This window comes from Hibiscus syriacus, unplaced genomic scaffold (genome assembly GCF_006381635.1).
Source record: "Hibiscus syriacus cultivar Baekdansim isolate YM2019G1 unplaced genomic scaffold, ASM638163v2 tig00110356_pilon, whole genome shotgun sequence".
Lineage (NCBI taxonomy): Eukaryota > Viridiplantae > Streptophyta > Magnoliopsida > Malvales > Malvaceae > Hibiscus > Hibiscus syriacus.
In genome coordinates this window covers 725,438-750,895 of record NW_024062700.1, presented here as the reverse complement: position 1 = coordinate 750,895, position 25,458 = coordinate 725,438, and the positions used below count along the sequence as shown (strand labels likewise).

Sequence of the window (25,458 nt, the reverse complement as noted above, 5' to 3'; positions counted from 1 at the left end):
AATCATAAAAATGTCAAAACTAAAATTTTAATTAAATAACTTCGAAAATTTAAATTTTAGAATAATATGAATTGTTCGGATAAAAACCCGAAGTTCTTTTTTTATTAAAAAATATTAAGGAACACCACATATATTTTTTAAAGTTTAAAATTTGGACTTAGGGATTGTTTGTTTGCCTCTTAATGGAATCATTAAGCGCTGAATGTTGAATCGTTCAGCATTCAGCGTGTTTGTTTCGCACCTCTGAATGATTCAGTGTTGACTGATTCAACCAAACAGTGCTGAATGATTCAACACAGAAGTACATTCTGAATGATTCAAAGGCATTATCAAACAACATGTCACATTCAAAGCTAATTCATACAGAGTCTCTGAATCATTCAGCGCTTAATCATTCTGAAGTAAACAAACAACCCCTTAATCTTTTGAACCACTAGCAAATTTTTCAATGATACATTTTTCTTAAAATTTAAATACGTCAAAAGACGTTAAAATTTAATACGTCAACCCGATCACGTCCAGTAACAAATGTAATTTATAATACATCCCAAGGATTTAAATTTAAAGACCTCACAATTTGAAATTTTTGTTAATTCAAGAAAAAAAACATTTTTCTTACTATACATAAGCATGGAGAAAATTCAGTTAAATTTATTTAATTTCATATGTTTGAAATATTTTTATTTTGTAAGAAATAATCGTAATATAATAAATTTTTATATTTTACAATTTCGTCTTATTATAAAATAGTAAAAAAAAATATTTTAAAAAAATAATTTTAAGACGGACTTACCAGTTGCCTCGACCAATTACTGTTCTACATCACAGCCTCAAGCATGGCACCCATCAAAAGCTGAATGTAAACGAAAACAAACCAGAAACTGGATTTATGGTACAAGCATCGACATGGACTAGCTAATTAGTTATTCAACCACCCTGAATGATCTTTCAAAACCATCAGCTTAAACAAGACGGAACGCACCAACACAAACGAAACACGAAAACAAAAAAAACCCTCTCTAACAGCAAAGCAAGCCATTGAAAATCAGTAAGAAAAGACCACCAATAGAGATTACCTTGATAATACCAACAGCTAGGGGTGTGCAAAAAAAACTCGATCCGACCGATCTGATCCGTTGATTTGATCTGAAAATTCGAATATCCGATCCGTTTTTTAATTTTCGGATAGTTCGGATCGGGTATCTGAAATATTTTTCGGATCGATAAAAATCCAATTTCGGATTATCCGACCCGAAAAAATTTGGGCTATATTAGTAGGTTTCAAACCCAGAGTTGTTTGGGCTATATATATTCTTTCAAACCCAGAGCTGTTTGGACTATATGTATTCTTTTAAACCCAGAGAAGTGCGGGTATTACTTATTACTTTAGTGCCAAAGTTATTTTCCCCTAGTGCGAAAGTTCATTTGTGCCAGAGAGTTGTTTAACTGACAATCACCCAACTTGAACTCTTTGTCTACTCCACCTTCTTTTGAGATGTGAAGTGCATGGTAACCCTCATTTTATTTCTCAGTTTTTCATCGTCCCCTTCTCCTGTTTATTTGTCTTACTCTCTTACTCGACTTTCGGTATCCTTCAAAGCTCAGTGAATGTTGTTTTGGATTTGTCTATAGGGTAAGATCTAACCACTGAAACTTTTTAGGTATTCAAAGTTTCAACTTTTGCATATAAAAAGCATGATGAACAACAAATACTGCAAATGCCTCCATTTCCCCTTGAGATTTGTCTAATCTCAAATACTGTAATTTTATTTTCTTGAAAAGTTGTATCAAATGAATGTTATACCCGAAAGACTAATTTAATTTTTCCTCCATTTTCCTAAATCGATGCAGTTTTCTCAAATATTGGAGCAGTCTATACATGTTTTTGCTTCTGTAAATCATGTAGAAGAGAATAAAATAACTTATATGTTTCGCCATTTATTATCTTTTTTTTGGATAAATCAAATTTTTATTATCCAAAGAACAAAGTTCAACAACTATTCAACCAATCAAACAATCAACAAGAGAACAAAACAAGTTACAAATCAAACAATGATTGGTTAAACTATGCCCCAAGCATTACATAGAAAGAAATTAGTACTATCTAATATGTTAATAGATTTCCCTCAAAGCCTTATGCTAACTACTTCAATGATTTCCTTGAGCAAATTGTCAGTGGAACGGGATCTGTCTTGAAATATCCTTCGATTCTGTTCTTGCCACGAGTAAACATAAGCATTCCAAGCAATTTTCAAGATAATGGTAATAAGAGATTTCCCCTTCCATTTTAAACAAGCTCGATAAACCATATCATCCCAAGGCAGAACGGTGAAGTTCATTCCGTTCAAATGAAGGATAGCTCTCCAAAGATCAACTGCCAAGGGGCAAAGAGAAAACAGGTGATCCCTTGTTTCGTTGTTATTCATGCAATTAACGCAAGTTCCATTAGTGGTGATTCCCATGATTTGTAGCCGATCTCTAGTAGGTAGCCTATTTAATAAGGCCATCCACGAAATCAGGATATGCTTTGGAATATGCATAGGGTACCAAATAAGTTTGTGTCATTGCACTTTCAGACGTTGCATCCAGATATTGTCCTAGATTTCCTTGGTCTGTAGGGAGCCTGTAGAAATCAGGGGATAAGTCGTGTCCCTCAAATTGAGTATTCTTCGAATACTCCAGCTTGTAGAGTTCCCAGCTTCAAACTGCCAAAAGCTTTGTTGTTTAAAAACGTAGTGATTGAGCCAAGCGACCCAAAACGATCCGTCTCCAGCAAGAATCTTCCTTATGAGATTAATAATGCAAGCTTTGTTCCAGGTGAGAATATTTTTCAAGCCTAAACCACCTTCAGACTTAGTAGTGCAGATTTGATCCCAACTTACACTAGCTCCTGTTGCCTTTTTGTCTGCCCCTTTCCAAAAAAAAACCTTGAGCATAGTTGCTCCACAGATTTTAAGATAGAAGTTGGTAAGATTAGTTGTCTACACCAGAAATTACAAACGCTGATTAAAAATGATATGATAAGTTATAGTCTACCTGCATAGCTAAGGTTTCTAGCAGACCAGTGGTGCAATCTCTGTCTAATTTTGTCAAGCAAGGGTTCACAGTCCTTCAGAGACAGTTTACGGGTGACAAGGGGGATACTAAGGTATCTAACTGGTAAACAACCCATTTTGAACCCTGAAATGATTTTTAGATTCTATAGAACTGAATAAGAAATACCAGAATAGAAGATATCGCATTTGGACGAGTTTAATTTCAGACCAGAAATTTGATAAAACTGATGAAGAACACTCAAAACACCTGCCACTGAATCATCATTTCCTTTACAAAAAATTAGGAGGTCGTCAGCAAAGGAGAGGTGAGTAAGCCCAATTTTCTTGCATTTAGGGTGATAGGCAAAGAGACCTTTGGTCGCAACAAGATTAAGCATTTTTGAAAGTACATTCATAGCAAGCACGAAAAGATAAGGGGAAAGAGGGTCCCCTTGTCTTAAACATCTTGCCCCTTTGAAATAACCTATCAAGGTACCATTAAAAGAAATAGAGTAACGAGCTTGGGTGAAGCAAGATTCAATCCAAGCAATAAAAATAAGAGGCATGTTAAGCGCTTTAAGAATTGATAAGATAAATCTCCAATGCAGTGAATCGAAAGCCTTATGAAGGTTAATTTTCATTGAGAATATTGGAGATGAATTCTTCATTCCGTATCCTCTGACCATCTCCTGAGCAAGAAGAGAGTTATCGATGATGTTACGGCCACGAATAAAAATAGTCTGGTTCAAGGTGATAATCTGGGGCATGAAAATTGTCATTCTACTGACAATGATTTTGGAGATACTTTTATATAAGACAGAAGAACAGGATATTGGCATATAGTCTTTGACAACACAAGGGTTGGGAACTTTGGGAACAAGAACAATAATAGTGAAGTTGAAAGCTAGATGGATGAAACCATTACAGAAAAAGAACTTCACTGCATTGGTGATATCTTCTCCCACTATAGACCAGCACTTCTTAAAGAAAAATGGAGAAAATCCGTCCGGGCCAGGAGCTTTATCATTTCCTTGAGAGAATAAGGCAGTATGGATTTCTTCAGTGGAGACCTCCTTAACCAAGGAAGAGGAAGCTTAAATGGGAAAAGAATAGTTAAGGAGATCTTTGAGAATAGAATGTTCGATGTCCTTGACCATAGGGTCAACAATACCAAGAAGTTGGGTGAAAAATGAGGTGATCTCATTTACCATGCTATCAAATGTTTCAAGTCTGTTGCCCTTATCATCAATGAGGACTCTAATAGTATCCCTTTTTTTGGAAGCAACAATTGAATGGAAAAACTTGTTGTTTTTGTCACAATCGTTTATCCAATGAATTTTAGCCTTTTGTTTAAGAAACATAGATTCAGCTTCTTCCAGAGCCTTCAGCTGGTCTTGAAGGTTAAGCTCCTTCATAATGGGATCATCATCATTCAGGGTAAGAAGCTACTGATTTTCCAGCTCAACTCTCTTTAGTTTCACACGGTCTGAAATGTTGCTGAATTTGTCTTTGTTGAAAGACTTTAGACAGAGTTTGAGTATATTAAGTTTCAAGAACATAATCAACATGGGATCGCCAAAGGCTTCTTGATTCCATGAGTCCCTACCAAGATTGGTGAAACAGGGATGAGAAGCCCAAAAATTAAAAAATTTGAATGGTTTTGGTCTGGTGGCAGGGTTATCTTTGGAGAGCCAGATGATGGCCACGCTATGATCGGAGATTCTAGGGGAAAGGAATTCAACAAATGAGTGTTGAAAGAAATAATCCCAGCTAGAGTTAATCAGAATCCTGTCAAGCTTACTACCAAGAAAGAATTCATGTTGCTTGTTACTCCAAGTAAACTTAGGACCAAAATAAGGATGATCAATGAGTTCAAGCTCATTAGTGAAGTCTTTAAAATCCTTCATATCTGGAGTGGAATAAGGACCTAACAGCTCATGGTCAGAGCTTTCGTAAGAATGCATGAATATGTTAAAGTCTCCTCCTAAGACCCAAGGGGCTTGATTAACAATAGCGTTAACTTCCTTTAGATTATGCCACATCAGTCTTCTGTTGATCCCTTCGTTACTGCCATAGATTGCAGAAATATAGATTGAGTTACCAAAAGCAGTCCCTTTAGCAGTTATACACTTTTGAGAAACTTGAATGATAGTTAAATCAATTCCCTTCCTCCAGAGCAGCTAAATTCTACCATTAGAAGCATGATCATAATTGGTGCAAACATTCCAATTAGAGAATTTTGAATTGATGATAGATTCTGATTTTTCTACTTTCACTCCGGTCTCCAAAAGGCAAAGAATATCCATATTATTTTATAGGGCTCTAAGATCCACTTTATTCTGTTTTAGAGGACTGTTGAGTCCTCTTATATTCCAAAAACTGATAATCATTGGGGTGGTGTTCCCAAGGAACCCCTATGACTGGCAACTAATTGAGCTTTACCTTTGTCAAGTTGGAATTTTTTCTTTGTTTTCATCTCGTTAATTAAAACATTAACTCCCAAAGAAGCTACTCTAGGCTTCCTTTGAGGAACTTCTAAAGGAGAGGATTCCTCAACAGAATTGAGGATATCAAATCTGTTTTTTGAAGGAGCAAGAGTACCCTTAGAATTGTCCCTTCTAGGCTGACCTCTACCTTTTTTAGAAGATCCATGATGAGTGATGGTAGGAGCTTCAAGGGACAGAAGAGAAGGAAGATCATTTCCAGAAGAAAGAATAGAAGTATGAGCTTCAGCAGGATGAATAGTCGAATTATCAACAGGTAAGCTTAGATCAGAAATTTCGGATGACTGAGGACCGAAAAACTCCTTTACAGCAACTAAATTAAGACTATTTTTTGTAGCCATGATCTATTCTTGGTGCACAGTTAAAGGAACTTCCACTTTAGGAGAGACTAAGTGTTCAGAATTGTTAGGAAAATTCTCTAAAGGCAGAGAATTAGAATCAGCAACACAAGACACATTAGTGTTAGATTTCTGTACGACTTCAACGCCTCCAGTAGCTTCAACTCCTCCGATAAGACCAGCTGCTGGATGAGCAACAGATCCTTTTTTCTTTTTCCAGATATGGGAAACAAAAGGGAAATGTTTAGGTTTTTGCTGGCATCTTTTTTCAAGATGACCAAACATCATGCAACTCTTACAAACATGAGGGTACCAAGGAACCTCGACTTTAATCGAGGATTTAAGACCATCTTTAAGCAATACTTCGATGAATTTAGGGATAATATCGTTGACTCCTATTTTGATGCACACTTTCGTAAATTCCAGCCTAGACTTCGAGACAGTAACAGAATCCATTGATAGAGGAACACCAATGGCGCTGGCAATGTAACTAAGCCCTAATCGGGAGAAGAGCTCTAAGGGTACGTTGAAGAGATTAACCCAGACATGGATCTTAGTTAAATCAAAATTCAGGCTTTTCATATTAGGTTCTCATTTTTGAAGGATTAGGGTATGAATGTGCCAAGGGCCATTATCGAGAACCCAATCTCTGGCCGATTCATTATCGAACGAGAAAATAAATAAGTTATTGCCAGCAGAACTGACTTGGATGTGCGATCCCCGCAGAGCTTTACGCCAGACATTGTCAACAATACGTTGCAACGAAGAGAAGTTTGGTGAGACTCTGAGGAACTGGCCCACCAGGGAAAGCTTCCACTCAGAAATACTAGCATCAATAATTTCTGGAGGGGGAAGAACAATCAAGCTACCATCGCGGACATTTGGGGGATAAAACTCTAGGTCTTGCGATTCAGAGCATTTGAAGAGTTTTTTCCAATCCATTGCAAAATAGATGAGCGACAGAAGAAACCCAATAACAGTGAAAGATGAAGAGAGGCATTCAGAGGTCGGACGAACGCGAATCAACAGAAAGCTCGGATGCCATTAGACCTGCTAACTTGCACCCAGAGCATTCCCTTATCTTGCGCCATTCACTAGAATCCATTATATTTCAGGGAACGATTGCTCCACTGATCCCTTCGATCCATCCTTGTATGTATGCTTCCTAATATGAAATATTATCTTAACATTTTCTATCATAACTGTTTAAAAGCAAAGCTACCATTTAAGTTTTTTTGTTGGTAAAATTACTAATTTTATAACTAAATTTTACTATCTCTCTCCTATTTTGTTCATTGAACTTCAAAGTTTTTAATTTCCTCGATAAACTTAATACATTGAATTTTTTATCATTGAATTTTACTCTCTCCCCTATTTTGGTTACTCCATCGTTAAATAGTTAACGGCATAAAAAACGATACCATTTTAAAAAAATGAAAATTTTCACTAAAACTATGTCGTTTTGCATCTATAAAATAATATATTTTAACGTTGTTAACTATTTAATGGTTAGGTGACCAAAAAAATTGAAAAGATTTAAAGTATTAAAATAGGAGAGAAATTAAAGTTCAATTACTAAATTTGCAATTTATCCTAAGCTTTTTAAAGATTATATTTAACTCAATCGTTATTTTTTTAAAATTTTGAAAAATTAAAAAAATAATAGCATACAGTAAACAAATGTCAATCTTTTTCTTCTCAAGTGTGTTAAGCTAAATTGTGACAAGTTTATAAAACATTATTTTAATTTTGATTAATATTAAATCATCAATTTAATCTCAACAACCACTTTCTTTACGTTATATATCCTTTATATATATAGTATAATATAAAGGACTTCAAGCCCATATTGTGGACCCACAGTGCGTTTTATTAATGGCACATCCTCGTTAGGGTTGGGTATCTTTTGACTTTGATTGTTTGCAACTTTAAATCCTCATCTATGGGCGCCATCTACTAATAAAATATAGGGTAAACTATGCATTTAGTACCTAAACTATTTGCTTTGTATGTTTTAGTACTTAAACTTTTTTTAAATTATATTTATCTTTTAATTTTTGTTTCATTTTAGTACTCGTCGTTAAAAACTTAACGGACAAACTCATCGTCTGTCGCGTCTACAATCACCTATCTTCGCATCTGTTGGCTAATGAAACCAAAACTTTCCAACCCACACCTTTTCAACCCTTGAACACGATTCCGACCTCTGTTTCACCGAGAAACGCCTCGATCTTCCCAAATCGATAATACACTATTCGATTTTTTCATCCTTCAATCTGCATGGTCCACGATATGATGGGTCTGAAACTAGACTATGTTGGTCAACTCATCATTCTCTCGTTGTCCACCGTTCGGATTGGTCATCTGTCTACCGGAGCCATGCCATGTAAGCCCGCCCGTTAAGTTTTTAACGGTAGGGTACTAAAATGAAACAAAAACTAAATGTTATGTATGATTTTGAAAAAAATTAGGTACTAAAACAGTCCAAAACTAATAGTTTCAGTACTGAATATATAGTTTATCCTAAAATATAACATATAAAATTTTATATAATATAAATTAATTTGTAAATTTAATAAAACTATACTATTTTTTAAAATTATAATTTGGGAAAATCCAAAACCGATATATTTTGACCTATTCCAATTTTATAAGAGCTTATTCTTTAGAGAATCAAATTTCTGAAAAAAAAAATTAAAATCGAATTAAGATTCAATTCATATAAAATTTAATTTATATATTTTCTAAATTTTTCATGTTTTAAATTATAAATCTTAATTTATTGAACATTATAAAAAAATATCTTAGTTCTATAAATACTTTATATTTTATTATAAATCTTTTAATCTTAAGATATTTTTAAAAAATACATATTTTATTTAATATCATAAAAAATAATTTTCTAAAATTTCGGTTCATGTTGAGATAGGATTGAGAAAATAATTTTACACCTAAAATTGAATACTTAAATATTAAATAAGGTTGAAGACAAGACAAAATCAAATATATATAATAAAAAATTAGTCCTCCAAAAAATAAAATTTTGTTTTCTGATAAAAGAAAAAAATAAAATAATAATAATAATAAAATTAGAATCCAACTTATCAGAGCTGTTCTTTTCAGCATGGCAAGTTTCTGCAGCTCATTCTGTCCAAGAAGGTTATTCTTTCCATTGAGCAATTATGCTCCAGATTCTTCTGGAAAGGATCCGATGTGCCTGCTAAAGGTGCTCGTGTCAGTTGGAAGAAGATCTGTGCTGCTAAAGCTAAAGGAGGCTTGGGGGTTCAAGCTATGGGGGAATGGAATAAAGCTTGCGCCGTTTTTCTTATCAAGAAGCTTTTGGCTAATGAGGGCTCTCTTTGGGTGGCCTGGATACATGCCTACGTGATTGAGAGTGCAGATTTCTGGCAGATGAGCATTCCCACAAATGTTAGTTGGTCGTTCAGATACATATTGAGAGTAAGACCAAGTGTTCTTCACCTCTTTACTGGCCCGATTCACAATCTGAGTGTAAGAAGCATTCGGGATAACTTGCGTATCATCTTTCCCAAAGTTTCTTGGCAGCATCTAGTGTGGTTTCCTGGGCGTATTCCTAAACACAACATCATTGTGTGGATGGCCATTCTTGATCGTCTCCCTACTCGGGTTCGGCTTTTAAGAATGGGCCTAAGTATCGTGGATGTTAAATGTCTTATGTATGGTATTGAGCCTGAGTGTAGAGACCATATGTTCTTTGGCTGCAATTTTGCAAAGGTCCTATGGGGGGCAATACTCGCTTTATGTGGTGTGTATCGAGGGGCTTGTAGCTGGGAAGGTGAGTTAGCTTGGGCGACCTATTGTTTCAAGGGCAAGTCTCTCATTGCGAGAGTGTTCTGACTTGCTTGGGCGGGTCATGTTTATAGCATTTGGAAGGAACAGAATTGCAGGCTCTATGGAGGTAGTGCTCGATCAGTGGATGCACTGTTGCAGGATATCAAAGCTGTTATTCGGATTCGGTTGGAGAGAAGTACCATTTGTAGATCTGACGAGTGTAATGCTGATCTTTGTGCTCGTTGGGATATTGCTTAGCTGCGTGTTTCTTTCTTATTGTTTCTGCTGGGTTTAGTAGCCATGCCTACCTGTGTTTGGCTTATATATATGTTGTTTATTGTACTCTGTATGTTGTAGCAGCCTTCTGCTTTCTTGGGTAATAAATCAGAATTATCCACACACAAAAAAAAAATTTGTTTTTTGATAAAAGAAAAAAATTATGAAGATGGTTAGGCCACCAAAATTGAAAGAACACATTAATAATGCGCGACATAGAAGTTCTTACTTGCACTACACTGCACCGCAAAGTGAAGCTTAATGTTCGTGGATTTTTCATTTTTACTATTTTTATTTATTTATTTATTTATTTTCGTCATCGCTCTTAAAATATATAAATTCTTAGACATTTATAAATCTATAGATTATATGGGCTTTTAATATTTTCGGTTAATAATTTGGTATACAATATAATCCTTTTTGCTTTTCATATGATGTACGAACCATATTTGTTAATTGCTATGATTTCCCCCCTACCGTTGCTGTTATGGCACCTCCTCCTCCTATTTAGGCCTAACAATCTCACTCTATCGGATTCGGCACGGCAACTGCAGACCATTTTGTTGTTTTAGGCATGCAGTTAACTAAACGAGAAGAGTTAGGGGCTGTTTGTTTACTTCAGAATAATTAAGCGCTGAATGATTCAGAGGTTATGTATTAATTAGCTCTGAATGTGACATGTTGTTTGATAATGATTCTGAATCATTCAGAGTGTTCCTTGGTACTGAATCATTCAGCACAGTCTTCATTCAGATGTCAAAAACAAACACGCTGAACTCAGCGCTGAATGATTCCATTAAGAGGTAAACAAACAACCCCTTAAACTCTTTTGTTCTTGGTTTCTACATATCCAAATTAATTTGGGTTCATATGCCTCACTGTTTTAAATTACTTTTTGTAAGATGGGCTCTAATTTTCTAGATGCATGAAAATACAGATTATTCATGCATAATATTGCGTCACTAATTCCCAACTCCAATCATAAGTAGAGGGAAGTAACCAAAGAGACTAATTTGTCAATATTTATAAAGTAGAGGGATGAAATTCATAATTAAACATTTTTCTGAAGTCCCGTATTCCATATTGCGTCACTAATTCCCAACTCCAATCATAAGTTGCATTGTTTGAAAATTGCTTCCAATTTCGCAGGAAATGGTAGGCTATATATATAGCAGCTAAGCAATAGCTATATAACAAAAGAGGTTTGTTACGGCGGATAAAAATATCACAAGAAGTCAATACCGTGTAGGCAAGTTCCATCTTTCAGCTGGCAGATGATCAAAACAAGCAGAGCAAATCCCTATATAAACTCATCAATCATCCATCAAATAAATAATTAAGATGTCTGGGAAAATGCAGTATTACATTTCCATGCTAGCTTTGCTCTCAATAGTTTTCCATCTCAGCTTCTTCTTCATTACAGCTGATATTACTAGATTCGATGAAAACTATGAAATTACATGGGGAAATGATCGTGTCTTGTCTTCAAATCTAGGCACTCAAATTCAGCTCTCAATGGATGCCTCCTCTGGTTATTTACCTTCTTCTCTTCTGGTTATTACGTAGAGTATTTGCATGGTTTTATTTTTAAGCAAAGATATATACGTGGAATTATTGTTACAGGATCTGGGTTTAGGTCGAAGCTGAGTTATGGTATTGGGTTTTTTCATTTGAGGATAAAGCTACCGGATAAAGATTCTGCTGGAGTTGTCATTGCTTATTACGTAATATTTAATCATTTAGTTTCGCTTTTCGAACTAATTATTCAGGAAAAAATATTATACATGTTAGTGAAATACTACTGGTGATGATGGCAGCTAACATCGAAAGGCAACAAGCATGACGAGCTGGATTTTGAGTTCTTGGGGAATAAAGAAGGGAAGCCTATTACCTTGCAAACCAATGTATTCGCCGATGGTGTTGGGGATAGAGAGCAAAGAGTTGTTCTCTGGTTTGATCCCACTGCTGATTTCCACAATTATCAAATTCTTTGGAACCAACACCAAATTGTGTACGTATCTATGATCATCCCTCCTTTCTCTCTTTGCATATCCATGCATTAATCTCTCTGTGTGTGTATATATTTCACCCAATTACAAAATTAGTCCCCAATGTTTGTCTAAATAATTACTTTGACACCTGATTTTTTTGTATTTTAACCCAGCATTTTAACAAGATGGATGGAAACCGACAACGGTCAAAGTATGCTACTACATACATGACATTTTCAATGTACTTAATTAGTTACGTGACACGTGTTATATCATCAATTTGAGTGATATGATACATGTCACGTTATCACTTTGATGGCATGATATGTGACATGTAAGTAACTAAGCACATGTGAAAATACAACATCAACAATATGCATTGAACGTTAGTCAATTAAATGTTTCAGTTCATTATGGACTACTTTGTCAAAAAATTGAAACATTGAGCCTAAAATATTAAAAAATAGGAGCCAAAGTGACCATTTAAGCAAACATTGAAGGAGTAGCGGATATATGAAGAGGTTCAATTGCATACCCATCATTTTTGAAAAATTATTAAATTTAGTTTAATATGTTAAAGGAAAGTGAAAAAATAAGAAAATTTGCATACTTTTTATAAAAAAACAATTATTAAAATTTTAGACCTCAAATTTTAAATTTCTAGATCCACCCTTGCATCTAATTTTATCGTTAATTACATATTATTTATCATAGTTTGGAGTTAATAATAACAAAAAAATATATACTTACAGATTCTATGTGGATGACATCCCAATCAGGGTGTTCAAAAATAACAAAGGCATTGGCGTTGGGTACCCATCACAAGTAATGAGAATAGAAGCAAGCTTGTGGGATGGAGATAGCTGGGCAACCGATGGGGGCCGAACCAAGACTAATTGGACCATGGCTCCCTTCAAAGCTCATTTCCAAGGCTTCCATATCAACGGTTGCCCCAAATCCGATCCCAGCTCAAACAATAATAGTAATCAAGAATGTTTTTCTCCAAATTATTGGTGGAATTCACAGAAATATTGGACGTTGGACTCGAAACAGAAAGGACAATTCGAAAACGTTAGAAGAAAATACGTGAACTATGACTATTGTTCTGACAGGCACCGATATCCGGTGCCTCCTCCGGAATGCCTTCATCAATAGCTAGACGACGACAAGGTTCGAAATGATCAGTTGATGGGGTTAACTTGCAAGTTGCAGAATAAGTGAAAAATAGAGGCCTGAGGGCATTAATAAAAACACATTATTTGTCTGTAAGATGGACATAAAATGTTCAATAAAAATGTGTGGTCATTAAATTCTTACCACTTTTGATTAGTAACAATCCATTGTAATGATTTGTTAAAAATCAAGTCAAACATATATGGAACAGTTTGGTTGAATTGATATATACTTTGGAATTTTCACAACATCAAACGTAGCTCGGAAAATTTTCCAAGAAAAGTATCAAGGAAAAATCAATTCAAAGGATAAAAGAAAATGTCAAAGATAATTACGTGACCGTGTATGTAACTATCTTTAGAAAACCCAGTCAATTCAAATGCGACAATAGTTTTTTTATCTGACATGTATATAACAGGATAAATGTTCTGTTCTGTGTTTCAATTTCAGGCAGGGTTTTCATAAGATTTGTTACGATGATCAAGGTTTTATTGCTCATCGTCTCATGTTCATGCATGGGAGTATTTTACATATCTCATGCACAAAGTGACACCATTAGACCTGGTGAATCAATCCGGTTCAGTGACTCTCTTGTTTCGGCTAACAAGAGATTCAGTTTAGAGTTCCAACGTTTTGTCGACTCTGACAATGATGATTATCGTTACTTGCGAATAAGAAACAGCGACGGCACGACGGTGTGGGTGGCTAATCGAACCACTCCTGTTTATAGTAGCAGTGGGAATTTCACAATGGATGGAGATGGCTTATTGATGATTATGAGTGACCGTGGGAGTCCGATCGTCTTGAATCCTGATCGAGCTTCGAGAAATTCATCAGCTACCCTACGGGACGATGGGAATTTCATATTGACAGAGTTGAATCCCGATGGTTCTACCAGGGGAATCCTGTGGGAAAGCTTTGATTTCCCTGTAGACACGTTGCTGCCTGGAATGAAGCTAGGTATGAGCTTCCGAACCGGTCAAGAATGGATACTTACTTCTTCAATAAGTAACCAAGTTGCCGCTCCAGGAGCTTTTACACTTGAATGGGGTAACAATGGCAGTGGCATCGCTCAACTAATTGCAAGACGCCGAGGAGAGGTGTATTGGATGAGCGGGGCATTGAACACAAATGATAGAAGCTTCGAAAACATCATGTGGTTGATGTCTCCTTGGACACAGAACAACTACAACTTCAGCCATGTCTCGAACGAGAATGAGAGCTACTTCAGCTATTCTGTTCTAGATGGGGCTATTTCAAGATGGAGTTTGGACCCGTCAGGGTCACTGTCGGATACATTAAAACCAGTCTTTCTTCTCGGTGCTAATTGCTACGGACTTCCCGGTTGTCAACTCCGAGAACCTGCTTGCAAAAACGAGACTGATGCATTTGTGCTGCAGAGAGGTCGCTTTCAGGGTTTTCCATCATCATCCCAGGGGAATTTAAGCATTGGTTTAGGAGACTGTTCTGCTCAGTGCTGGAACACATGTTCTTGCGTCGGTTATGCTACTCTTCATACGAATGGAACGGGGTGCGAACTATGGAACAGAGATTTGAACTTTACAGATGATGCAAATGACCGAGTTGTTTATGTTTTAAATTCGACATTGGCTGGAGACGAATCTAATGCAGTAACTGGTAGTGGCAATGGTAATGGTCTAACACAAAAGTTATCTTACTTGATCTGATTGCAATGTTTTTTTCTTAATTTGTTGATTTTGTTTAGAAAACAATTGGTGGATCTGGATCATCGTTGCGTTTGCATCCGTGCTTATATTACTTGCATTGAGCTTCTTGTGTTATCTAAGGAGGAAAAAACTCCGAGGTAAGTTCTTCGAACTTCGAATCATAGGTAATGCCTATGTAGATATAATGGCGGAGTCTAACCATGCATCTAAAATTTAAACAGAAGAGAAGGAAAGAGAGGAAGAAGATATATTACTCGAACTAACTACCTCAAGCGAGGTTGGCAGCGATGGGAGGAAAGGCCATGATTTGAAGGTCTTCCCTTTTGCTTCTATAAACGCTGCTACCAACGGTTTTTCATCCGAAAACAAGCTCGGAGAAGGCGGTTTTGGCCCTGTATACAAGGTAAAAGTCCCAACAATGAAGTTAAATATGTTGTACTTGTGATCGACATTCGAGCCTCGGTTACTTACATGTACAATTTAATCAGGGGAAATTACAGGACGGAGAAGAAATAGCGGTGAAGAGGCTGTCGAGGAGTTCGGGACAAGGACTTGTAGAATTCAAAAACGAACTCATTCTTATTGCCAAACTTCAGCACATGAATCTCGTTAGACTTTTAGGTTGTTGTGTTAAAGCAGGCGAGAAGATGTTGATCTACGAATACATGCCCAACAAAAGCTTGGACTTCTTCCTATTTGGTTCGTCAATACTTTGCCGCTCAATCCTTTTCCCATTGCTTGTCATACGAAAAAATATTCAATGTGACGTGCAAAACTTGCAGATCCAACAAGAAGAGAACAATTGAAATGGAAGATACGGTTTAGCATCATCGAAGGGATTGCTCAAGGACTCCTTTATCTTCATAGACACTCGAGATTACGAGTCATCCATCGAGATTTAAAAGCTAGTAACATTTTGCTTGATAGTGATATGAACCCGAAGATTTCGGATTTCGGCATGGCTAGAATTTTCAGCCGAAATGAATCCGAAGCTAATACAAACAGAGTTGTTGGAACATAGTAAGTAAATGATAATGACATGTTTTTCACTTTTTCATTTGGGCGTTAAGAAGGTTAATAACAGTCATGAATTTAATACATTGCAGTGGTTATATGTCACCGGAGTATGCCATGGAAGGCAATTTCTCGGAGAAATCAGATGTTTACAGTTTTGGAGTGTTGCTATTAGAGCTTGTCAGTGGCCAAAAGAACAACCGAATTTTCCAACATGATCGACCCATGAATTTAGTTGGATATGTCAGTTTTTTTCCCCTTCGAAACCTTATAATATCGAGTCTTCAGAATATCAATATCATCTTCCGGGCTGATCTATTAGTTTTTATTCTAGCAGGCTTGGGAGCTTTGGAAAGATGAAAGAAGTCTCGAGCTACTCGACGACTCCATTGTAGTCGGCGATGAAAATGCAACATATCAAGCATTGAGATGTATGCTTGTGGGTCTTTTATGCGTGCAACAGTCTGCAACAGAGAGACCAACCATGTCCGATGTGATTTCTATGATCGGGAACGAAACCCTGCCACTCCCACCTCCGAAACAAGGCTCGTTTTCCACTCACCAAACATCGGTTCAAATATCATTGTCTAAAGCTAAACAAGGAAGTGGCTCGATTTGTACATCAATAACAATTTCAGACATGGAAGCTCGCTAAAGTTTCTTTTATAACCATCGGTATTCAATTCATTGACTTTGTTCAAAAGACCTAATGCCTTATCTAGTAAACCAACTAGAGATGATAATAAATATCATATACAACAAAATCTCATGAGTTCTATGTATGTGTACCTTGAATCCAACTGTGACACTAAGTAATGATATCAGGTTTCTCCCAATTAATACCTTAATATTTTTCTCGAAAATATATGCCACGCTGTTACCATATTTTGCCCATTGATAACCTAAAAAAATATTTATTTGCATTTTATACCTACATCTATTTTAATTCAATACATATTAACAAAGAAAGAAGAAAATATCGTTCATTTACCGATATATTTTTTGGATGAAAACATGAAGAACATGGCCAGTATCAGTTACATGAAGAGTCACTGTTCCATTCAACATAAGATCTTGTAGTTACTTCAAATGTTTTCATTTTGGTTGATATATTTACCGATATATTTTTTAGTTTGAATATCTCCATGATTAAGAGTATAAACAATGTAATGTAAAACATCTTGTAGTTACTTCAAATGTTTTCATTTTGGTTGATTCAGATTCCTTAAATGAAATTAATAATTTATTTAAAAATTATAAAAATATAAATAATTTTATTACCAAAGGCGTGTAATTACCGTATTCATCAAAAGGGTGTGTTATAATCATATGTAGTAGTCATATATGGGCCACCCGAAGTTGTACCAAAATTGATACCGCCCTGATACTAAAAATTATAAGAAAAAATGTTAAAATATTAATGAAATTAAAATAAATTTTCTTCATTTTAAAAGATAAAGAAAACTAACCATGTAATAATTTTGCAATATATGTTTGAATTATGCTATGGCTTGCCTCCGAGTGCATTATATCCTATTTCAGCCTTGATTTTTTGGCATTATAGATGCTGGCATTGGTGATTTCTTGTGGTTGCAGCACTCAAAATGCTTTGCCAGAGATCTTTTATCTGCTTAGTATAATGGTTTAATCTGCCATCATATCTCAGGAGTGTCCCATTGTGTTCCATAAATCATTACACACACCTCTAGGATTTCAACCTCTGCTGATACATTTTCAATTGGTATCTTCTTTTTTTCTTGGTTGGGAGTTATGCTGCAGGATCAGCCGAGCTTTACTGAATCTTACAGGATCTGTCGGTGCTTATCGTTTTTCTGTTTCCAGAGGTCCTAGTGAATCTTGATCCGATTTTTGAGAATTTTCCCTATCCATTGTCTTATCACCTATGTTATTGTTACTCAGACTCTGGTGTGAGTGTCAGATAGGGGTATACATCCGACATGAGTATAGTTAGAGTTTTCTAAGATTCCATGTATTTAGACGTTTCTTATTGGTCATATCCCCATTTCCACTGTCAAATATGAGTGTTGGACACAAGTACTTCAGGAAAAAGAAGATCAGTCCAAGCAAAATAGCTTATCACAGTTCTGAGAAATTTCATTCTTTGCCAGTTGTTAAAGATACTTCTTGAAATTGCATAGTTTGTACCTTGGAATGTAGAATGAAGCCATCTTGAAGCTTTTATGGAAGTAGTGATGATACCTCCATAAAAGAGAGATGAGATGAATGATAGAAGAAGTATATTTAATAGTTATCATGTAGTCTATGTGGTTTTTGGCTTATAATTAATGTCAATTTATGATGCGATGCTATCTCTATCTTTTCAAAAGGTTCCTTTTGATTTTTATGGCCATGAAGATGAAATGATGTGTAGGATCTCATCGGGTAGTTATATTGTTTTCTGATACTCTATCTCATTTACCAGTTTTTATGCTGCCGACATGAAACTTTCATTCCTACTACATTCTCTCTTTATATTTTACCAAAATCTGAAGCTATTTTAATTTTGAGCTTGCGTTGTTTTAGTCATAAATAAATCCCAAGCTGATGACATTCTCTGCCCACATGACAATAGTCCTTGTGCTATATTTTGATTTTTTGAGTTGTAGGGTTTTAGAAGATTTTGCTTCCTTCCTGTAATTTCGTTCTTTCTTCTTCAGTTGGTTGAAGAACTTAGTAGTATCTGGCGTCACAGCCGTGTTAGAAGGTATCTTACGTCCGAGTACTGGGCAGTCCTGAATCGAGAGGGAAACCATTAAGAAAATACCCACGACACTCTTGTCATCAACACGAGATCCGAGGGCCGGGTAACCCTGGAGTTCGTGTCTCTCGTGTCTTTGCTTTCATAGGGTAAGGGTCATCTATCTTACATGTCAACAAGTATGAGGGCGTAGAAAATGATGTTAATGTTTCTGTGTGGAGAGCTCTTGACTGGCTTGTTGTGTATATTCAATAGCTGAATGGCAGACCTGAGAGTTTTTGCTGTCATTTTTTCTCTTTTGAAATGGATCCTTGACATAATTAACCTAGTTGTATAATCAATCAGTTTACTACCTTAGCTGCATAACTAAGAAGTGAGAGTAAACGAATTTGGCGAAACCAACCTAGTTGTATGGGTCACTGGTTTTCTATAATGATTTAATTAACGAATAACCTAATAGAGATACTCATTTCCCATTCTCTACTATCAAGATGGACATGAATCATGCGACCTTAATGGTTATGAGATTATTGTTATCCATTGAAATCTTAGGTTCGAGCATCGCAAATAGCAAAAGTTCATACGTACATTGTCAAATGATTGAAAGTCTTTAAATATATATTACCTTATATTTATCTTAGAATTATTAAAAAAAAAATCAAGGGTCATTAAAATAAGATATCTCAAATATAATGAATTTAGCTGATGTTAATTTTGTTGAAAATTACGAAACTGAATTATTCACGATATTAACATTCGAACTCTAGATTTAATTTAGATTATTCACAATATTAACACTCAAACTCTAGATTTAAATATTATTTAAAGAATTTAATATTTTATTTTAATAAATTAATTAATTATTAATAATATATTTTAATATTAGCAATAATAGCATCATGATGAGAATTACTTGAGATGGGAAAATAAAGGATCCTCCTATCTCTGCTCATAGTAATGGTCGACTTAAAAAGGTACTCCTTGCTCACGAAGCTTATGAAATTGTTTGGACATAAATAAATGAATACGACGTAAGCTACAGTAATATTGGAATTGATAGATTAGTTTTAAGAGATTAAAACCCAAAGTCGAAATTCCATATTTAAAAGGAGAAAAAAAGGCAGTCATTGGAATATTGACTTTGCTTTACACTTTACAGTAACAGCATAAACTTCGAGGGGAAGTAGCCATGGCCCAACGACATCCACTAGGGAACATTTTCATCAAGCAAGGAGTCTTTTCTATATATACACATACACCATAAGGAGATAGTCCTAAATTCTTATTTCATATTGATATTCTTCAGCTTTTTATTGGGTTTCCTATCAGCAATCTCATGAAAAAGAATGAATTTGGTGAAAGGGTTCAGATTTCACCCAACTGATGAAGAACTCATCGAGTATCTTCATATCAAAACCTTCGACCATGATTCTCTCGTCCAAGTTATTGCTGAAATACAAGACATCTGCGAGTTGGAGCCTTGGGAATTACCTGGTCAAATCCCTTCTTTCTTTGCTTCTTAATCCTGGATTTACTTCAAGAAATGTTGTAACATCTTAATAAATATGTGTGCACGTCTTTCAGGGTGCTCAAACTTGCAGACAGGAGATCGATCATGGTACTTCATGTACCCACCTAAATACAAGTACCGAAACAGTAAACTGATTAGCCAGACCACCCTGGAGGGGTATTGGAAGCCTACAGGCAATGCTCGTAAGATAATTAATTCCGAAACAGGATCAGAGATAGGCAGCAAGAAGACTTTGGTTTTCTATAGAGGCCAATGTAACAATAAGAAACAAGACTTTTTGGGTCATGCATGAGTATGAACTCAAGGCTACAATTGAGTCTGGTCAAGTAAGCAATCTTTTCGAATTGCTACCATAACACACACACATACACACACACACACACACACACACACACATATATATACTTTTTATATCTATTTATGAGCTTCACTGCACCAACAAATATGCTTTTGTCCCTTAATTTGTGTAGAAGCCTTTCAAACTTCGTAAACTGAAGAAAAAAGTTGATATATCCAGTAGTGAAGTCGGTCAATTAAATCAGGGTTCTTTTTCTAATTTAGAGAATCATGTAGCAAACAATGCAATGTCAGAGGTTAGAACTTAGATTCCCTATGTTTCTTCTCTTCATTCAGTTGTATATTTCTATCATGATGTGGATATTCATAGCTACTGTTTCTTTCTCTATGATCAGGACATCCTAGACCCTAACAGGTCGGAAGCATCTAAAGACCATGACAGTGCTCATAACCTTTGCAGCGCTGTTGAGATATATGGTGGAGGAAGAAGAAGCAATCAACATAACACGGTTAATGAAGATGAAGGCTCTAATGTTTCATCTAATTTCATAAATCATGTTGCAGAGTATACAATTCTGAAAGTAAGATTTCTGATGCGAAATTCTTAATCAGTTATCCATGTGGATGATGATGACTATCTAAACTCACTCTTATTTCTCTGATTCAGGTTCCTTTACACCTTAAAGAGTTGTCAACGGATCAAAATGAACCAAAAGACGATAATAGGGTTCGAGATCCATATAACACCATCGAACAAGATGATGAGTCTTGCAATTCAATTCTCACTAACTATGATGAAACTATCACTAAAGAAAGAAGCAATCAATATGATATAGTTGATGCAGCCAATGGCTTTGAAATGCCTTCTAACAAAAGCAACAATCAACATGATATAGTTATTGCAGCCAAGGGCTTAGAAAGGCCTTCTAACGAAATCAGCAATCAACATAATATAGTTATTGCAGCCGAGGGCTTTGAAATGCCTTCTAATGAAAGCAGCAATCAACATAATATAGTTATTGCAGACAAGAGCTTCGAAATGCCTTCTAATGAAAGCAGCAATCAACATAATATAGTTGTTGCAGTCGAGGGCTTCGAAATGTCGTCTAATGAAAGCAGCAATCAACATAATATAGCTATTGCAGCCGAGGGCTTTGAAGGGCCTTCTAACTTAGAGTATCTTGCCGAAGAGGACATTATTCCAACAGTAAACTCTCTCTCTCTCTCTCTCTCTCTCTCTCTCTCTCTCTCTCTCTCTATTAATCATTTATTGATGCAGAATGCAAAACTGAAGGAAAGAACTAATCTGTTTTATTGTCCATGTTTCAGGAACTGTTATATAATGATGGATTATATAACATATTATCATCGCTTGATGTGTTATTAGAAGCGCCAGGAGCAACTAATAACTCGAATTGGATTCAAGATCAATATATCGCCAACAAAGAACATGGTGAGTTCTTGAATTCAACTTTTTCTGATAAAAATGAAGCTTACCTTCAAGAAGGAAACATGCAACAATGCTTGGCAGCTGACAATGAAGGTTTCGGCTTGCCCTGCATAGCCTCGATGACGGAATCATCAAATTGGATGGAGAAATCTGGGAAAAGAAAAGAGCGCGTCGAATATGATGAGCTGTCTATAGAAACTGTCGAGGCTCAACGTCGGGGAGAATACCCTTTATTAATCAGATAAGACCTAGAGATTCTCAAGAGTCAAGAGAAGTGTTAGAAGTTTTCAGATATCTCAAGCATCGTATAAGTGAATAGCTTTTTCTTTTTCAATTATCTAGGGATGTTTAGAATCCCAAATTACAGCTAATGTAAAACAAAGAATATTATTAGAATATTTTGAAAACAAAACAAAACAAAACTTAATCCCAGGAATACAATATTAGCTGCCAAGCAGCTGAACTAGCAATGGCAAAAAATGTTATTATCAATAATTAAGAACTAAAGAGTATATACTCTACCCTCATGATTCTTCTTTGCTTAGAGTTTTTCTTTGTCCGTACAGTTTTTCTTCTCGAGCTAGTTTTGCAGCAAGGGCTTCTTCATCAAGCACTTGTATAGGAGACCATTCCAGCAATTTCAACGAACCGCTCTTATCAAACATAGATTCGCTGATGTGGGGTAATTTATATCTTAACTTTAGTGCAGTAAAATCCACTGCTGTCCCAACAACAGCAAAGATGAGTGAATAGGAAAAGCGCCAAATTGACCACCTAAAATATCACACAAGAAATCTTTTAAAAGAGATGTTGCAGAGGATGACAAAGGTCACAATCAATCAAATTTAGCACTTTAAGTACTTAAACAACTGGGGTAACATGCAGAACTGATCTACAATTGCAGAATCACACAAGCATATGGATAACATACATATACATGTACACACACACACACACACAGAGAGAGAGAGAGAGAGAGAGAGAGATAGACTGAAAAAATTTACCATGAAGATGACCCAATATAGCACCAGTGCCAAATCCAGCAATTGCATAATTCAGAAGATCCTCAGGTCCTGTTTTATGAGTTGCTGTTACAAATTCACGAGCTCCTGCAAAATTAGAGTTATTATTGCTGTATTCAATTTAAGTAACAGTTTGCAAGAAATACGATGCTGTTGATGCCAATTAACAAAGCATTCACTACTGAGTTTGTCTGTTCGGAAAAGCTTATATATCCTACTGACTTCGATTTCCTTAAGAAAAATATCAAGTCAACCTTAGTGAGGCTGGAAAACGGCAGAACAGAAGGCATGCACTCTCATAATGACTATGTAAAAGGCCTTATTAAGGAGAAGAAAAAGGTTCAAGGAAGCAGTGTCTCCAATTATCATAATGTATTTGAGGCCTGTTACAAGTTTAATGCATTTCTCAATGCAAATACACTGTATGAAATTTCTTTTAGGAGTGGAATTGACTAAAATAATCAACCTAGGATGATTTGCTAATACCAAGCCTATAAATTTCATACATGTCAGGTTGCATTAGCTTTCGGAGTAACATATTTTTATCCAGTAAAACTACAGAAAATCAAGAAGGAGAAAAGGGGCCAATTTTTAATATTCACGCTACAGGCTTTATTTTGAATGGAGTCTGCATTCAACACTTGATGCTAATTCACACATGATCATGAGAAATGAATTCAGTGCACCTAGACATGATACGGAGTCATGTTATGAGAAGAGAATGATTACCCGATTCTTATGACTAACAAGATGAGAATGTATAAACTCCCTACTATTAATTAAATCAAGGCATCAAATCTAACTTCCAAGGTCTAAAAACCTAAAGATGATACTAAAAGCTTTCTTGGTATCTCCACACAGCACCACTCCATGGTGTCAAAAAAACCACGTAGTTATCCAGGTCAAGAAAGCCGATCTCCCAAGTTACTTTAATTTTTCCACCAATATCACTCCCAATAAGGACAATTTCGTGGATATATATTACACACAATATTTTGAAAGACGAAAACAAATTTTATTATGACTTGCATTACAAATGAAGCGACTAAGGAAAATATTACCCACAATCACAACCAATGACATAGAATTAGTAGCAGGAATTCCTGTAAGACCCTTTTTATATGCTCTTAAAGCTGGATTTTGGTGCAAAATAGAGTAATAATTTGGAAGAATTAAATACTGACAATGTGTTAGTATATGATGAAACTTATGGTTTTTCTTCTATTCAATTTATGGTTGAAATTACAGTACAATTTAACATCTCGTAGACTAATTTGCAAAGTCATGGCCTCTACTGATCGAAATGGAAAACGAAAAAGATTTTGACTTTAACAACCGATCACTTGCGGTTAAATTCTTTATAAAGAAAGGAAATACCGCAATAGCAGCCGGTGACAATAGCGAAATTAGTGGCATAAGTAGCTGAAATATTAGCCGGACCATGCAGTTTTCGATACTTTGAAACCAGCCCAAACCCTCCACAGGCAACCCCTGTTTCAAACAAAGAAAACCAACGCAAAAATTCATCAAGACTCCTGATGTTTCAATAGAAAAGGCAAAAAGACAAAAGACCTGCAAGGATCGTAGGGATCAATATTCGACGCCGCCAGTCCTCGGAGGTTGATGATGACGATGGGAACTCTCCTTGGTGGCTGGGGACGCCATTGTTTTCAGTTTGGAACCTTCTTCTGAGCCAGATTTCAGTGTTTATTTCCAGAGAGGAATTGATGAACATATGACTAACAATTGACTAAGAATAGAGAGTTATTCGAGTGTAATTCAAAATTTAATTTGAATAATCTAGATTTAAGGAACTGAAATGAGTTATTTTATATTTGATTTGAAAAAAAGTTTACGACTAACTAAACAATAATATTTTATTTTTTTAATTTTTTATATTAAATTATTATTAATATTAATATTAATATTATTATTATTATTTTTAATATATAATATTTTTTATATACTTAATATTCAAATTTCGAACTCAAGTTTGAGTTTAAATTAAGATCGAGTTTGAGTTTCAATCAAGTTAAGTCTAAAATTATTTCAAGGTTTAAATTTTTTTGAACTTAAGTCAAGTTTTAATTTTTGATTTCAAATCGACCTTAAAAAATTCTAGAGTTTTCTAGTCGAACTTCAATTTTTAATTTTTAATTTGAGTTAAGCTTGACAATTTTAATCTTATAAATTTTAGAATTAAGTTGAACTCATTTTTAAAGTTTTCGAATCGACGAACTCAATAATACTTAAACTTAACTCAGTTAGTTTACTTCCTAGTGTTTTGGTAAAATCTACATTGTATTATGCAAGAGTTTTTAATAGGTAGATGTGACAAGTTTCATGCGATATTATTTGTATAATATGTGCGCATTATTTTAATTTTTTAAGAAACTCGTCACCTCAATGTGACGAATTCCTTTAAAATATTATTATATTTTTTATGCAGTAATACACTTAAAATTAGAATTAAAAAAATTGTAGTCGTTTTATAGCCATTGGAACTCGTCCTGTGGGCTTAACGAGTTATAACGGTCATTTTGAGAAAATTTCATCTATAAATAGGAGTTGAATTAGTTGATAGAGTTATATGGGAATCGAATCATGCAG

The 25,458-nt window shown here is 35.3% G+C and overlaps 3 protein-coding genes and 1 pseudogene across 5 annotated transcripts; 3 read left to right on the top strand and 1 right to left on the bottom strand.

Annotated features, from left to right (window-relative positions):
• The first annotated feature begins 1,489 nt into the window (after positions 1-1,489).
• On the top strand, positions 1,490-13,273 carry LOC120120991 (xyloglucan endotransglucosylase/hydrolase protein 2-like). 2 transcript variants are annotated; one of them, XM_039140481.1, is made up of 5 exons: positions 1,490-1,499; positions 11,381-11,494; positions 11,587-11,687; positions 11,781-11,974; positions 12,707-13,273. In XM_039140481.1, exons 1-5 carry the CDS (start codon positions 1,496-1,498, stop codon positions 13,107-13,109), a joined length of 816 nt encoding a protein of 271 aa, XP_038996412.1. In that variant the 5' UTR covers positions 1,490-1,495; the 3' UTR covers positions 13,110-13,273. The 2 variants fall into 2 exon arrangements, with proteins under 2 accessions (XP_038996412.1, XP_038996411.1); XM_039140480.1 differs by lacking the exon at positions 1,490-1,499 and having other exon boundaries at positions 11,317-11,494.
• A 330-nt stretch (positions 13,274-13,603) lies between these two features.
• On the top strand, positions 13,604-16,533 carry LOC120121113 (G-type lectin S-receptor-like serine/threonine-protein kinase CES101). The gene is made up of 7 exons (XM_039140570.1): positions 13,604-14,777; positions 14,854-14,952; positions 15,037-15,218; positions 15,304-15,514; positions 15,598-15,835; positions 15,922-16,072; positions 16,167-16,533. The coding sequence occupies exons 1-7, from the start codon at positions 13,604-13,606 to the stop codon at positions 16,482-16,484; spliced, it is 2,373 nt and encodes a 790-aa protein (XP_038996501.1). The 3' UTR covers positions 16,485-16,533.
• Positions 16,534-19,919: 3,386 nt separating this feature from the next.
• On the top strand, positions 19,920-22,083 carry LOC120120990. 2 transcript variants are annotated; one of them, XM_039140478.1, is made up of 5 exons: positions 19,920-20,042; positions 20,133-20,405; positions 20,772-20,957; positions 21,044-21,583; positions 21,706-22,083. In XM_039140478.1, exons 2-5 carry the CDS (start codon positions 20,364-20,366, stop codon positions 22,069-22,071), a joined length of 1,134 nt encoding a protein of 377 aa, XP_038996409.1. In that variant the 5' UTR covers positions 19,920-20,042; positions 20,133-20,363; the 3' UTR covers positions 22,072-22,083. The 2 variants fall into 2 exon arrangements, with proteins under 2 accessions (XP_038996409.1, XP_038996410.1); XM_039140479.1 differs by lacking the exons at positions 19,920-20,042; positions 20,133-20,405 and adding an exon at positions 20,444-20,672.
• A 158-nt stretch (positions 22,084-22,241) lies between these two features.
• LOC120120992 lies at positions 22,242-24,604 on the bottom strand (annotated as a pseudogene).
• Positions 24,605-25,458: the final 854 nt, after the last annotated feature.

Coding starts and splice junctions, on each gene's coding strand:
- LOC120120990 (XM_039140478.1), top strand. CDS start 20,364: ATGCATGAGTATGAACTCAAGGCTACAATTGAGTCTGGTCAA. Junction 20,406..20,771: donor CTACAATTGAGTCTGGTCAA/GTAAGCAATCTT, acceptor CTCTATGATCAG/GACATCCTAGACCCTAACAG. Junction 20,958..21,043: donor CAGAGTATACAATTCTGAAA/GTAAGATTTCTG, acceptor TCTCTGATTCAG/GTTCCTTTACACCTTAAAGA.
- LOC120120991 (XM_039140480.1), top strand. CDS start 11,317: ATGCAGTATTACATTTCCATGCTAGCTTTGCTCTCAATAGTTTTCCAT. Junction 11,495..11,586: donor CTCAATGGATGCCTCCTCTG/GTTATTTACCTT, acceptor TTATTGTTACAG/GATCTGGGTTTAGGTCGAAG. Junction 11,975..12,706: donor TGGAACCAACACCAAATTGT/GTACGTATCTAT, acceptor ATATACTTACAG/ATTCTATGTGGATGACATCC.
- LOC120121113 (XM_039140570.1), top strand. CDS start 13,604: ATGATCAAGGTTTTATTGCTCATCGTCTCATGTTCATGCATGGGAGTA. Junction 14,778..14,853: donor AGTAACTGGTAGTGGCAATG/GTAATGGTCTAA, acceptor GATTTTGTTTAG/AAAACAATTGGTGGATCTGG. Junction 14,953..15,036: donor AAGGAGGAAAAAACTCCGAG/GTAAGTTCTTCG, acceptor AAATTTAAACAG/AAGAGAAGGAAAGAGAGGAA.